Here is a 13,179-nt window from a genome sequence, read left to right as displayed (position 1 = left end):
TTCCGATTATAGAACGTCCTTTGAAAATTCTGTTTTTAATTTATACGCTATATAAAGTGTATGCTATATATGTAAATGTGGTATAAACTATAAAACAAATGTGTACTTACAGCTTTTTTGAAAATATGTAAGAATCTGTAATATTGTTAACTACAGCTAATATATAACTATAGGTAATACATATAATATCTATATATATTAGCAATTATATATATGTGACCCTGGACTGCAAAACCAGTCACAAGTCACATGAGTATATTTTGTAGTAATAGCCAACAACCCCTTTGTATGGGCCAAAATTATCGATTTTCCTTTTATACCAAAAATCATCAGGATATTAGGTAAAACACATGTTCCATGAAGATATTTTGTACATTTTCTACCGTAAATATATAAAAACGTAATTTTTGATTAGTAATATGCATTGCTAAGAACTTCATTTGGACAACTTTAAAGGTGATTTTCCCAATATTTTTTTTTTTGCACCCTCAGATTCCAGATTTTCAAATAGTTGCATCTTGGCCTAATATTGTCCTATCCTAACAAACCATACATCAATACACCAATTGAAAGCTTATTTATTCAGCTTTCAGATGTTGTATAAATCTCATTTTAAAAAAACTGACCATTATGACTGGTTTTGTGGTCCAGGGTCATGTATATAACATTATCTATAGTTAAATATATATATATACAGTGCTGCTTGAAAGTTTGTGAACCCTTTAGAGTTTTCTATATTTCTGCATAAATATAACACAAAACATCATCAGATTTTCACACCTTAAATATGTCCTTAAATATGACAAAGAGAATCCAATCAAACAAACAAGAAAAAATATATATGTCATTTAGTTAAGAAAAAAGATTTAGTGTTAAATATTTGTGAGGTGCAAAAGTATGTGAATCTTTGCTTTCAGTATCTGCTGTGACCAGTTTTTGAAGCAATAACTGCAGGTAATGTTTTTTCTGTAACTGCTGATCAGTCCTGCACAACAACTTGTAAGAATTTTAGCCCATTCTTTAGTACAGAAACACTTGAACCCTGTGATGTTGGTGGGTTTCCTCCTAAGAACTGCTTGCTTCACGTCCTTCCACAACATTTTTATTGGATTAAGGTCCAGACTTTAACTCGGCCGTTCCGAAACATTAGCTTTGTTCTTGTTTAACCATTTTTTGGTAGAATGACTTGTGCGCTTGGGGTCGTTGTCTTGCTGCATGACCCACTTTCTCTTTCGATTTTAGTTCATGGACAGATGTTCTGACATTTTCCTTTAGAATTTGCTGGTATAATTCAGAATGTATTGTTCCATCAATGATGGCAAGTCGTCCAGGCCCAGATGCAGCAAAACAGGCCCAAACCATGATACTACCACCACCATATTTCACAGTTGGGATAAGGTTTTTCTTATGCTGGAATGCAGTATTTTTGTTTCTCCAAACATAACACTTTTTATTTAAACCAAAAATTATATTTTGGTCTTATCCTTATTCCTCCAGTAGCCTTCTGACTTGTCTACATGATCAAACTGCAGACAGGCAGTAGTGTTTTTTGGAGAGTTGTGGCTTTCTCCTTGCAACCCTGTCAAGCACACCATGGTTGTTTGTTGTTCTTCTGATGATGGACTCATGAACTTAAACATTAACCAATGTGAGAAAAGCCTTTAGTTGCTCAGAAGTTATCCTGGGGTTCTTTGCAACCTCAGAAACTATTATATCTTGCTTTGGAGTGATCTTTGTTGGTCGACCAACTCTGGGGAGGGTAACCGTGGTCTTGAATTTCCTCCATTTGTACACAATAAATAAATGACAAAGTACATAATTTCATCTTATTTGTTTGATTGAGTTCTCTTTGTCAGTTTTCAAAAACTTGTGTGAAAATCCGATGAACTTTTTGGTCATATTTATGCAGAAATATAGAAAATTCTGAAGGGTTCCCAAACTTTCAAGCAGCGCTGTATATATATTTATGTATATATATATATATATATATATATATATACATACATATACATATATGTATATATATATATATGTATATATATGTACACACATATACGTATGTATATATATATACATACATACATACATATATATATATATATATATATATATATATATATATATATATATATATATATAAAACAATACCTTACAGCACGGTGTGATCCCATTATCAATGACGAAAAAAAGCCTGTGTAGAATAGATTACTGGTCTTTACTTTTTACTTCCACTAGAGGGCACTGTCACACTTAACTTCTCAATGAAAACGTCTAATAATGAAGTGAAAAGTTTATCTAATCATCCTTATGTAGAAATGGTGATTTAAGTCTAATAATTATAGTACAGACTAGTTTTCTCGCCTGTGTCAAAAATGACAGCAGGTAAAAGCATTTTTATGAAAGGTTAATGACCACACAAATACTAGGCAGTGTGATTATATTTTATGTGAAAATCAGGACATGAGTTATGTACATTACATCAGGGAAAAACACAACACTATGAGGTTGAAGGAGGCGTGGAGGCAGTAATGTTTAGTTGCTCCAGTTTTTCTGTTAAAGATAATTCTGTGTCTTCTGTGCTTTCCGTAAGAGGCTCCAAATACTGCTTCCCAGCAACCCTCTTCCCAGTGAGCGGGTCCACCACCTGCCCAACTTTATACACAATCTCTGAGAGTTCATGGTTGACATGTTTGGATTTTTTCTCCGGCAAAGCCTTCAACAAAACAACATCCCCAACAGTGCACTGCTCCAAAGGATCATGGGCGAAGTATGTCTTCCTCTTGTTGTAGTACTGAAAAAAAAAGCAGATGAATACATGAGGATAATTCTGGCTAAAAACAATTAGTTCAGTTATTACAAAAACATAAAGGAAACTAATGCTTACAGCTACAAATATTTTAAAGCAATATAAGGAGAAAAAATAAGAAAAACGATAGAAACAAGACAATATAAGTCAACATATCTTACCTTGAGCAGGTATGGATCAAGCACAAGTCTGGTTACTCGAACCTTTGCTGTCTTCTTCATCTTTGTTCCGATCACCTGACCAATGATCCATTTCGCATGGACCGATGCTTGACGCGTGGACATGCCGTTTATGTTTTGCAGTCACCTAAAATATAGTAAATGTTTACGTTAAACGAACTTGCAAGTTCGCAAGTCAAAGCTCAGTTAAATAATCATCTGCTAGCTAAGCTAACCGGTTTCAAATCTGCTTTCCTCTCTGAGACAAAACTGTGTAGTTGCCATAACACAACACCAGGCATTTCTGTGTGCATGCAAGTGAAAAATGTAAATAATGCACTTACCGGGTTCACTGTAAATGTAAACGTTAATGTAAAGGTCAAAAACTCATGAAAACATTCAGCATGCGTCTGAATGTCAAGACTCGTGTCTCATGTTGATGACGTAATACGGAATGGCAATGGGGAAACGGTACTAAAAAGACAGCTTAGACGTATGTCAAATATTTAGGCAAGCAAATAAAACGTGTTTTTTATTATTATTTTAAGAAATGGAAAATTACATAATATTTAATTAGAATATGTATAGTAAAATATTATTGTTTATAATATACGTATACATAGCACTATACATATTATTAATAATTTTATTAGTATTAATATTACATCATATTTTTAAAGTATCTGTTCCAAACACTGATTTTTCTAATGAATAATTTTCTGTTTGACAAGTGTTGACAATATGATATAATTGGAATATATATTGTAAATATGTAATAAATATAATTATTTTTATATATTATTATATACAATAATTTTATTTTTATTATTATTATTATTATTATTATATATTATTATATTATATATAATTATATTATTACATTTTTATTTTTATAATTATATTTTTGACAGTTTTTTTTATTAAATTAAATTAAATAATTTTCTGTATTTTACATGGAATGTATTTGTCAGACGGCCTGTGTTGAAAGCACATAAAAATTGACATAATAAACATAAAATGTATCACTTGAAAAGTAATTATTGTTTTTAATAGTTGTCAAATTAATGTCTAAATAAATATAATTAATAATGTATAAAAGCATACAAATAAAAAGTATTAACGTTGTTATTATTTTAAGAAACTAAAAATTTTACAATATTTTATTTAAATATATAGTAAAATATTATTATTTATAATATATGTATGCATAGCACTATACATAATTATTATTAGTAGAACTATTAGTATTAATATTATATATTTTTGAAAGTATTTTTTCTAAACACTAATTTTTGACAAGTGACAAAAGAATTTGTAAAAACATAAAATAAATAAATAATTAAATTAATGTATTATACAGTTGGAATATATACTGTGAATATGTAATAAATATAATTATTTCATATATATTTATATATAATATGCCATATGATAAAACATTTTTCATTTTAAAAATATTAAAACATTATACATTTTTATTATTATTACATTTTTGGCAGTTTTTTGCTGGATTAAATTAAATTAAATTAAATTAAATTAAATTAAATTAAATTAAATTAAATTAAATTAAATTAAATTAAATTAAATTATTTTCTGTCTTTCAGATTCTACAGAATCTATTTATCAAGTGTTGGAAGCACATAAAAATTAACATCATAAACAAAATGTATCACATCAAGCATAATTGTACTTGTTTTTAATAACTGTAAAATGTATGTATAATTTAAACATATATTAAGATTATACAAAATTAATTATTTGTATATATTTTTATATATGACAATATACAGTGAATATGTAATAAATATAATTATTTTTATATATTATTATATACAACAATATTTTAAAAATAATAAAACATTATCCATCATTATTATTATTATTATTATTATTATTATTATATATTTGACAGTTTTTTATCAAATTAAATAAAATTAAATAAAATAAAATAATTTTCTTTTACATTCTAGAGAATCTATTTATCAAGTGTATCAAGTATTTATCAAAGCACATAAAAACTGACATAAAATCATAAACAAGATGTATTACATCAAACATAATTGTACTTGTTTTTAATAACTAAAATTTATGTATAATTAAGATTATACAAAATTAATTATTTGTATTTTTTTATATATATACTATACATAGGATAAAACATTATTTCTCAAATTAGCATTTTTTATTCTTCATCTTTGCGTTTATGTACATTCTGATGCACAAAATAAGTTTCATGCTTACACCTTCCACCACGCTGATTTGTGTACAACAGTAACGTCACTTTTTACAAACTAAAGAACGCATTTTGTGAATTCCCCCATAAAGTTTTGCCTTGTGCAGAGCAAAGTTTATTGCAGCAAAGCCCTTTGCATATAGTGCTCCAACTCCCATTTGAACTATTTGGCCTGTTGTTCCAACTGGCACTCAGTCAAGACTCAGGGAAAAGGCATTTGTAAAATAAGAAAGATGTGTCTAAAATAGGGGAACAGATCATGGCATATTCTAATGTGTGTTCAACTGTGTAAGAAAAAGAAATCGGCCTGTCCCTGGGTGGGAACTGGATGAGCGCCAGCGCAGTCGAATCTGGTATTAATCAGAACCACACAGAAAACATGGCTTGTTTCTATGTGATTCCCATTTAAGGCAGTGCAATGGGAGTTTTAGTGGAAGGCTCACACACCATCCGTCTGCAATGCTCTTGCGCGTTCAGAAACATGTAATATATCAGTCAATATACTGACTGACCAGCCTGTTCTATTTCAGGCCTTATAGATTTAAACAAATGTACTCTGCAGATGTGACACATTTATTTAAAGTCTAGCAGATGAAAATGTATGGTACATCTGTGAGTGGTAACAGTGCCAGCCCAAAACACAGATTTCCGAAAAGCCATGAAGCATTCTGTAAATACAATGTCATGATGCCATCAGCGCTTTTTAAGATCTCTCCATCATCTCTGCTCCTGCTTAATGTGAGTCATTGCCCTTCTATGTAGCCTTTACTCCAGTTCAGTGTTGTTCTGACAGCAATAGTGAGGCTGATTGGAGAGCAGCAGATAAAAATGCAGCAACAGGACAGGAGGAAGGGAGAGGTCAGTTTGCAGGAAACAGCCTGTACTGTTAACATACATGCTAGTGTGAAAGAGGCAATGACTCATGCGGGCCAGTTTATTTTCTCTGGAGATTCGTCTGTGACTTATGAATATTTTCCCCGAAGAAATGAAAAGCAAATTTAAACACACTTGAGTGATAAACGAGATCGCTGTCACCGTATTCCTGTTTTGCGCTCTGTTTGTTTAATGTTATTGTATGAGGTCGTCGTCGTCAGAGGGCTTACGTGGAACATGACTGGGAGAAAAAGACAGCAGTTCATTATATTTGTGTTTATGAAGCTATAAAGCCCACACAACTGTGAATTACTGTACTGTGTTTTTCATGCAAGTGTGAGTTTTTGATTGGGTCAAACACATGATGCTCATTTTCACCCATTTAGTTCTATTCTGTTAAATTCACTACTAAACCTGACAGTTTGTATTTTAACCGTACAACGATGATTTCACAATAACCTCACTGCTGACAATGTTAGCAATTAGGAAACAATAACGATCCAATAATCCAATGAATTCCTGATGGACAAATTCAAGTCCCGCCCTACATTTTTTTCTCATTTGAGAATTTGTTTAACTAGGATAAATGAAGCAGTAGGGGAGAAATGTCAATCACATAAAGTCCATTCATGCTGACTTTCATTTCTCCAAAAAATGAATTAAACTTTTTTTTTCCCTCGCCAAATCAAAACAATGTGGTACGACCAACATTAAGAAATGTTGAACATTTGGTAAGTGTGTCATGGTTGAGAAATTTGTAAAATATCAGACATTTTTTATCAGCAAGGTTATGGCAAAATGTCATGTGGTGTGACCAAAGAATGTATATATATCAGAGGTCGTGTTAACCAATTTTTTTTATTTTTATCAGTGACGGAAAAATCTGAAGGTCGTCCGTCATTTTGACGGATTACACTGAGGGTGATCTGTTGTCATTTGTAGCTGTAATTCCCACTCCTGTCCAGTTGGTAGTGGGTGCGCTCCAATATGGCAGCAAAGCATAGGATACAGAACAAAAACGAAACCGTCACAAATTTGTTTTGCTACGTGTTTAATTTTGCGCAGGCAAGTACCCAGTTTAAGCTACAGCGATCTATCACGCCACAGTTTCACCACAATTTCCATAGATTGGTCCATGTTATATGCACAAATAAAAGCCTAACTTAGTGTGTGTTTGTTGAATTTTCCACTCCCACTGTTTATCCACTGAACAGTGCCATTATGCAAGTACGAATATCAATATGATGTAATAGAAGGATAATGTACACATATATTAATTGCATATGGCATATATTTAATTTTCTTGAAATAATTTGTATTCTTCATATCACTTGTATGACTGAGTATTTAAAAATGTAATTATTAAGTAGGTCCCAATTAAAATAAACTCACAAAGTAAGATCTGGGGGTCGAACATTAGGACACGCAAAGTGAATCACACACATGACTGGACAGAAAGTGAGGCTTCTACGAAAGGGATTTCTACATTAACAGAAATCCCTTTGGTCATCTGATTATCACTGATTATCTTTTAGAGCTTTCATTAAAAAATCACAAAATTCTAACCTTTCATTGAAGTAAAACAACTGAACATGGGGGTAATTCTCTATTTCATGCTGGCCACAATTATTGGCAGCAAATTATTGCAACATCCTTTTCCCAAGATAAGAGCTCTGGGTTTTGATGAGTTTGGAAAACGCCTGACAAGACATCAGAGACCATTCCTTCATACAGAATCTTTACAGATCCTTCAGATTCCCAGAAATAAATGTTTTTCTCCAGTGCATGTTGACCACAATTATTGGCACCCTTAAAAATTCTTATGAGGAAAATATCCCTGAAGTATATTTCCATTCATATTTACATTTTTTAGCATACCAGGGTGACTAGTATGAAATTGTCCAGCCATGACTTCCTGTTTCACAGGATTATAAATGTGAGGAACACAGAGGCCTAATACCCTTAATCATCTATCACAAGGAGTAAAAGCAAAGAACATAGCTCTGATATGCAGAGATTGTTGAGCTTCACAAAATAGAATGTGGCTGTAAGAAAATAGCTAAAGCACTGAATATCCCCAGGGCAATAATTAGGAAGTTGCAATCAACTAAAGATGTTATAAATCTGCCTGAAAGAGGATGTGTGTCTATTTCATCCTAATGCATGGTGAGGAGGAGAGTTTAAATGGCCAAAGACTCTCCAAGGATCACAGCTGGAGGATTGCAGAGGTTAGTTGAGTCTTGGGATCAGAAAGCCTAAAAAAATCAACCACATGTTGTTCAGGAGGGTTTCGAGAAATATCCTCCTCGATCGTCAAAAAACAAACGGCACATTAACTTGTCAGACATGACTGGAACTTAGAATAGGATTGACTACTATTGACAGATGAAACTGAAAAAATAGTTTTATTTATAGCAAATCCACCAGATGGGTTTGGTGCAAACAGAGATAAAAAAAAGTACTCCATGTCCACGGTTAAATCTACTGCTTGATCTTTAATGCTGTGGGCCTATTTTCTCTGCCGGAGATCCTGGACATCTTGTTCATGACATCTTGGATTCTATCAAACACCAACTGATAAAATATCTAAACTTGACTGCATCTATTGGAAATCTTATAGTGGGCTGTGGCTGGATCTTCTATCAGGACAATGATCCAAAACAAACATCAAAATCAACACAAAACTGTGTCACTGTGCAGAAAATGAAGCTTCTGCCATGATTGTCCCAGTTCCCTGACCTGAACCCTGTCGAAAATGAGTGGGGTGAACTGAAGAGAAGAAGCACCAACATGGAGCTGGGAATCTGAAGGATCTGGAGAGATTCTGTATGAAGGAATGGTCTCTGATCTCTTGTCAGGTGTTCTCCAAACTCATTAGTTATTATAGAAGAAAACTCTTAACTGAGTGCCAATAATTGTGGCCAATGTGAAGTAGAGGAAAACATTCATTTCATAATGAGATTTTCCCTCCCACACATTCCATTGTTTTATTCAGTGAGGGGTTATAAAGGTTTTGAATGAAAGATCAAAAAGATAAACAATGCAGATTTATTTTCAAAGCCACCTTTGCTCATAATTAGGGTGCCAATATTAGTGGAGGGCACTGTGTACTAATATGGTTCACTCATATTACTATGAATGGGAGAAAGTGCATTGTGCAAGATGGTGGAGTGAATCTCGCTTTCTAATTAAAATAACCAAAGAACATGTATTATTACGACAGCATTTTAGTGCCACGTAAAAAAAAAAAAAAACAATTATGAGATTAAAGTCATATATAGTCGAAATTACAAGAATAAATTTGAAATATTTTAAGAACAGTCAAAACTATGAGAATAATATCGAAATGTTTCGAGAATAAAGTTGAAATGTTTTGAGAATAAAGACAAAATTTTGAGAATTAAGTCTAAATGTTTTGAGAATAAAGTCAAAATTACGAGAATAAAATTGAAATTATGAGAATAACGTAGAAATATTTAGAGAATAAAGTTTTAATATATTTCAAGAATGAAGTTGAAATTATGAAAATAATGTTGAAATTACGAGAATGACGTTAAAATATTTAGAGAATGAAGTCGAAATATTTAGAAAATAAAGTTGAAATATTTCAAGAATAAAGTCGAAATTCTGAAAATAAAGTCAAAATATTTCGAGAATGAAGTTGAAATCTTTCAAGAATAAAGTCGAAATTCTGAGAATAAAGTCAAAATATTTCGAGAATAAAGTTGGAATTAAATATTTAGAGAATAACGTTGAAATATTTAGAGAATAAAGTTGAAATATTTAGAAAATAAAGTTGAAATTTTTCAAGAATAAAGTCGAAATTATGAGAATAAAGTCAAAATATTTTGAGAATCAAGTTGAAATTTTTCAAGAATAAAGTCAAATTTTTTGAGAATTAAGTCAAAATTATGAGAATAAAGTCGAAATATTTTGAGAATAAAGTTGGAATTTCTTTTGTGAATAAAGTCGAAATATTTCGAGAATAAAGTAAAAATGTTTTGAATAATTTTGAAATTTCAAGAATAAAGTTGAAATGTTTCAGAAATAAAGTTGAAATTACGAGAATAATGTCAAAGTCTCAGCTTTCAAAATCTGTCACTTCTTTTACAGCAAAATACAAACAATGTGTCTTGCAATAATGTGTTTTTCACACTCTTTAATGTGGCATGACAGATCGCTGTATACTTGTAAATAAATCATCTTTTCTATTACAATGAGACGTTTGTTTCATTAAATTAAACTGTTTTTAATTAAATTAAACTGTTTGTGAAAATTCCACCACCTACTCTGCAAAAACGTTGGTGGTGTCCTTTATTCCTCACATGTATTTAATTACAAACAACAGTAAAATAGTCTAAAGGTTTAAGTGGACTCCAACTCGCTAACATAAGTTACACTGTTGTCTTTTCTGAAGTGACTATTAGCAGGCTGTTTTATTCACAGTATAATACAGTAAACATTTGGAAATAATATTTAACGCCGTCCATTGATTATTTGTAGTGTGCCAGCCACCAAATAATAATTTTGAAAGCCACCCAAATAATTTTGTGCTTTGTTGCTTTTAATATAACACAGCTCAGCTTTCAAATTCTGTCAGTTTTATCACGAAATACAAATTATAAATGTGTTTATAGCAAGTTCATAGCACGATATAAACGTGAAGGAACATCAGGAATGAAAAAAACAGTATAGCCTAATTTAATGAAACAAATGTCTCATTGTAATTAGAAAGTTTACTGATTCACATGCCGCTTAAACTGAGGTGAATACAGCGATCTGTCATGCCACATTAAAGATCATGAAAAACACATTATTGTAATAAACGTATAGTTTGTATTTCCCAAACAAAAATTGGCAGATTTTGAAAGCTGAGACTTTAATATAATAATATCTACGGGTGCTCCCAATCCAGGCCATTTGCATGTGCAACAGGCTAGAATATACTCTCAAAATATAATAACTTTAATCTTGTAATTGCTACAAATTAATTAAGAACTTTATTCTCAAAGCATTTCAACTTTATTCACAAAACACTTCGACTTTATTCTAGTAATTTTGACTTCTTTATTCTCTAAACATTTCAACTTTATTCACAAAACACTTCGACTTTATTCTCGAAATATTTCAACTTCATTCTCGTAATATTTCGACTTTATTTTTGAAATATTTTTACTTTATTCTCGAAACACTTCAACTTTATTCTCATACTATTTTGACTTTAGTCTTGAAATATTTTGACTTTATTTTTGTAATATTTTGACTTTATTCTCGAAACAGTTTGACTTTATTCTCATAATATTTCATCTATGTTCTTGTAAACTTCGACTTTATTTTCAAAACATTTCGACTTTATTTTTGAAACACCTCGACTTTATTCTCGAAACATTCCGACTTTATTCTCGAAATATTTTGACTTTATTCTTGAAACTCTTCGACTTTATTCTCAAAATATTTTGACTGTATTCTCATAATTTTGACTTTATTCTCGAAACAGTTTGACTTTATTCTCATAATATTTCATCTATGTTCTCGTAAACTTCGACTTTATTTTCAAAACATTTCGACTTTATTTTTGAAACACCTCGACTTTATTCTCGAAACATTTCGACTTTATTCTCGAAATATTTTGACTTTATTCTTGAAACTCTTCGACTTTATTCTCAAAATATTTTGACTGTATTCTCATAATTTTGACTTTATTCTCGAAACACTTTGACTTTATTCTCATAATATTTCATCTATGTTCTCGTAAACTTCGACTTTATTTTCAAAACATTTCGACTTTATTTTTGAAACACCTCGACTTTATTCTCGAAACATTTCGACTTTATTCTCGAAATATTTTGACTTTATTCTTGAAACTCTTCGACTTTATTCTCAAAATATTTTGACTGTATTCTCATAATTTTGACTTTATTCTCGAAACACTTTGACTTTATTCTCATAATATTTCAGCTATATTCTCGTAAACTTCGACTTTATTTTTGAGACACCTCGACTTTATTTTCGAAATATTTTGACTTTATTATCGAAACATTTCGACTTTATTTTTGAAACCTCTCGACTTTATTCTCGAAACATTTCTACTTTATTCTCAAAATATTTTGACTTTATTCTCATAATATTTCAGCTATTTTCGAAACATTTCAACTTTATTTTTGGAACACCTCCACTTTATTCTCGTAATATATCGACTTTATTTTTGAAACATTTTGACTTTATTCTCATAATTTTGATTTTATTCTCAAAACATTTTAACTTTATTCTCGTAATATTTCAACTTTATTTTCAAAACATGTCGACTTTATTTTCAAAACATTTCGACTTTATTTTCAAAACATTTTGACTTTATTCTTGAAACATTTCAACTTTATTCTCGTAATATTTCAACTTTATTCTCGAAACATTTTGACTTTATTCGACTTTAATATTACAACTTTATTCTCGTAATGTTAGTTAATTTTTTTTCATTTTTTAACGTGCCACTAAAAAGCCTTTGTATGTTTTAAACTAGATTATCAAAAGATTTTTCATTTTCTTTATCATGCACATTGTACATGCTTCACCTAATTACTAAGTAACTTTACAACTTTTTTTCAATAGAATTAGGGATTTGAACAGACCCCCTTTTGAGAGGCCTGTAAACATCCATCCACAACACCCCAGCAACTACATAGCTGTGCAATGACAACCAGCCACAACTCATCTAGAATTTTCTACAAAATTTCTAATGATTTATAATGCTACAGTTGAAAGACTATGCGAATGATTTGTCTTCTTTAAATGTTCAGAGTTCCTGTGTTTACAACCATGTTGCTACAAAACTGTTCACACATTTGTATTTCTAACTGCTTGTCCTCATTGCTTCAATGATTCAACTTTTCATTACGCTGACAAATGGCTTGTGTATTTTTATGGCAGATGCTCCAGTGTATTGCCTGTTGCAAGTTATGTCAGTGTCCCTTGAAAACAAACATGAGATCATTATGGAAATACCATCAGACTAGCAGAGGAAAGTCATTTATTAATTACTGCAATAATATTTTTGCCTGCTTGAACCACCGCGCAGGTCACGGCCCATAAAGTTCGATTCGTGTGCCACATCT

The 13,179-nt window shown here is 31.0% G+C and overlaps 1 protein-coding gene across 1 annotated transcript; it reads right to left on the bottom strand.

Annotated features, from left to right (window-relative positions):
• Positions 1 to 2,411: 2,411 nt before the first annotated feature.
• On the bottom strand, positions 2,412 to 3,427 carry mrps17 (mitochondrial ribosomal protein S17). Its single transcript, XM_051093501.1, has 3 exons — positions 3,309 to 3,427; positions 2,968 to 3,112; positions 2,412 to 2,791 (listed from the first exon to the last, which is right to left on the bottom strand). The coding sequence occupies exons 2-3, from the start codon at positions 3,088 to 3,090 to the stop codon at positions 2,498 to 2,500; spliced, it is 417 nt and encodes a 138-aa protein (XP_050949458.1). The 5' UTR covers positions 3,091 to 3,112; positions 3,309 to 3,427; the 3' UTR covers positions 2,412 to 2,497.
• Positions 3,428 to 13,179: the final 9,752 nt, after the last annotated feature.

The sequence above is a fragment of the Labeo rohita genome, chromosome 21 (assembly GCF_022985175.1).
Source record: "Labeo rohita strain BAU-BD-2019 chromosome 21, IGBB_LRoh.1.0, whole genome shotgun sequence".
In the NCBI taxonomy this organism is placed as follows: Eukaryota; Metazoa; Chordata; class Actinopteri; order Cypriniformes; family Cyprinidae; genus Labeo; species Labeo rohita.
This window is presented reverse-complemented; position numbering and strand designations above follow the sequence as displayed.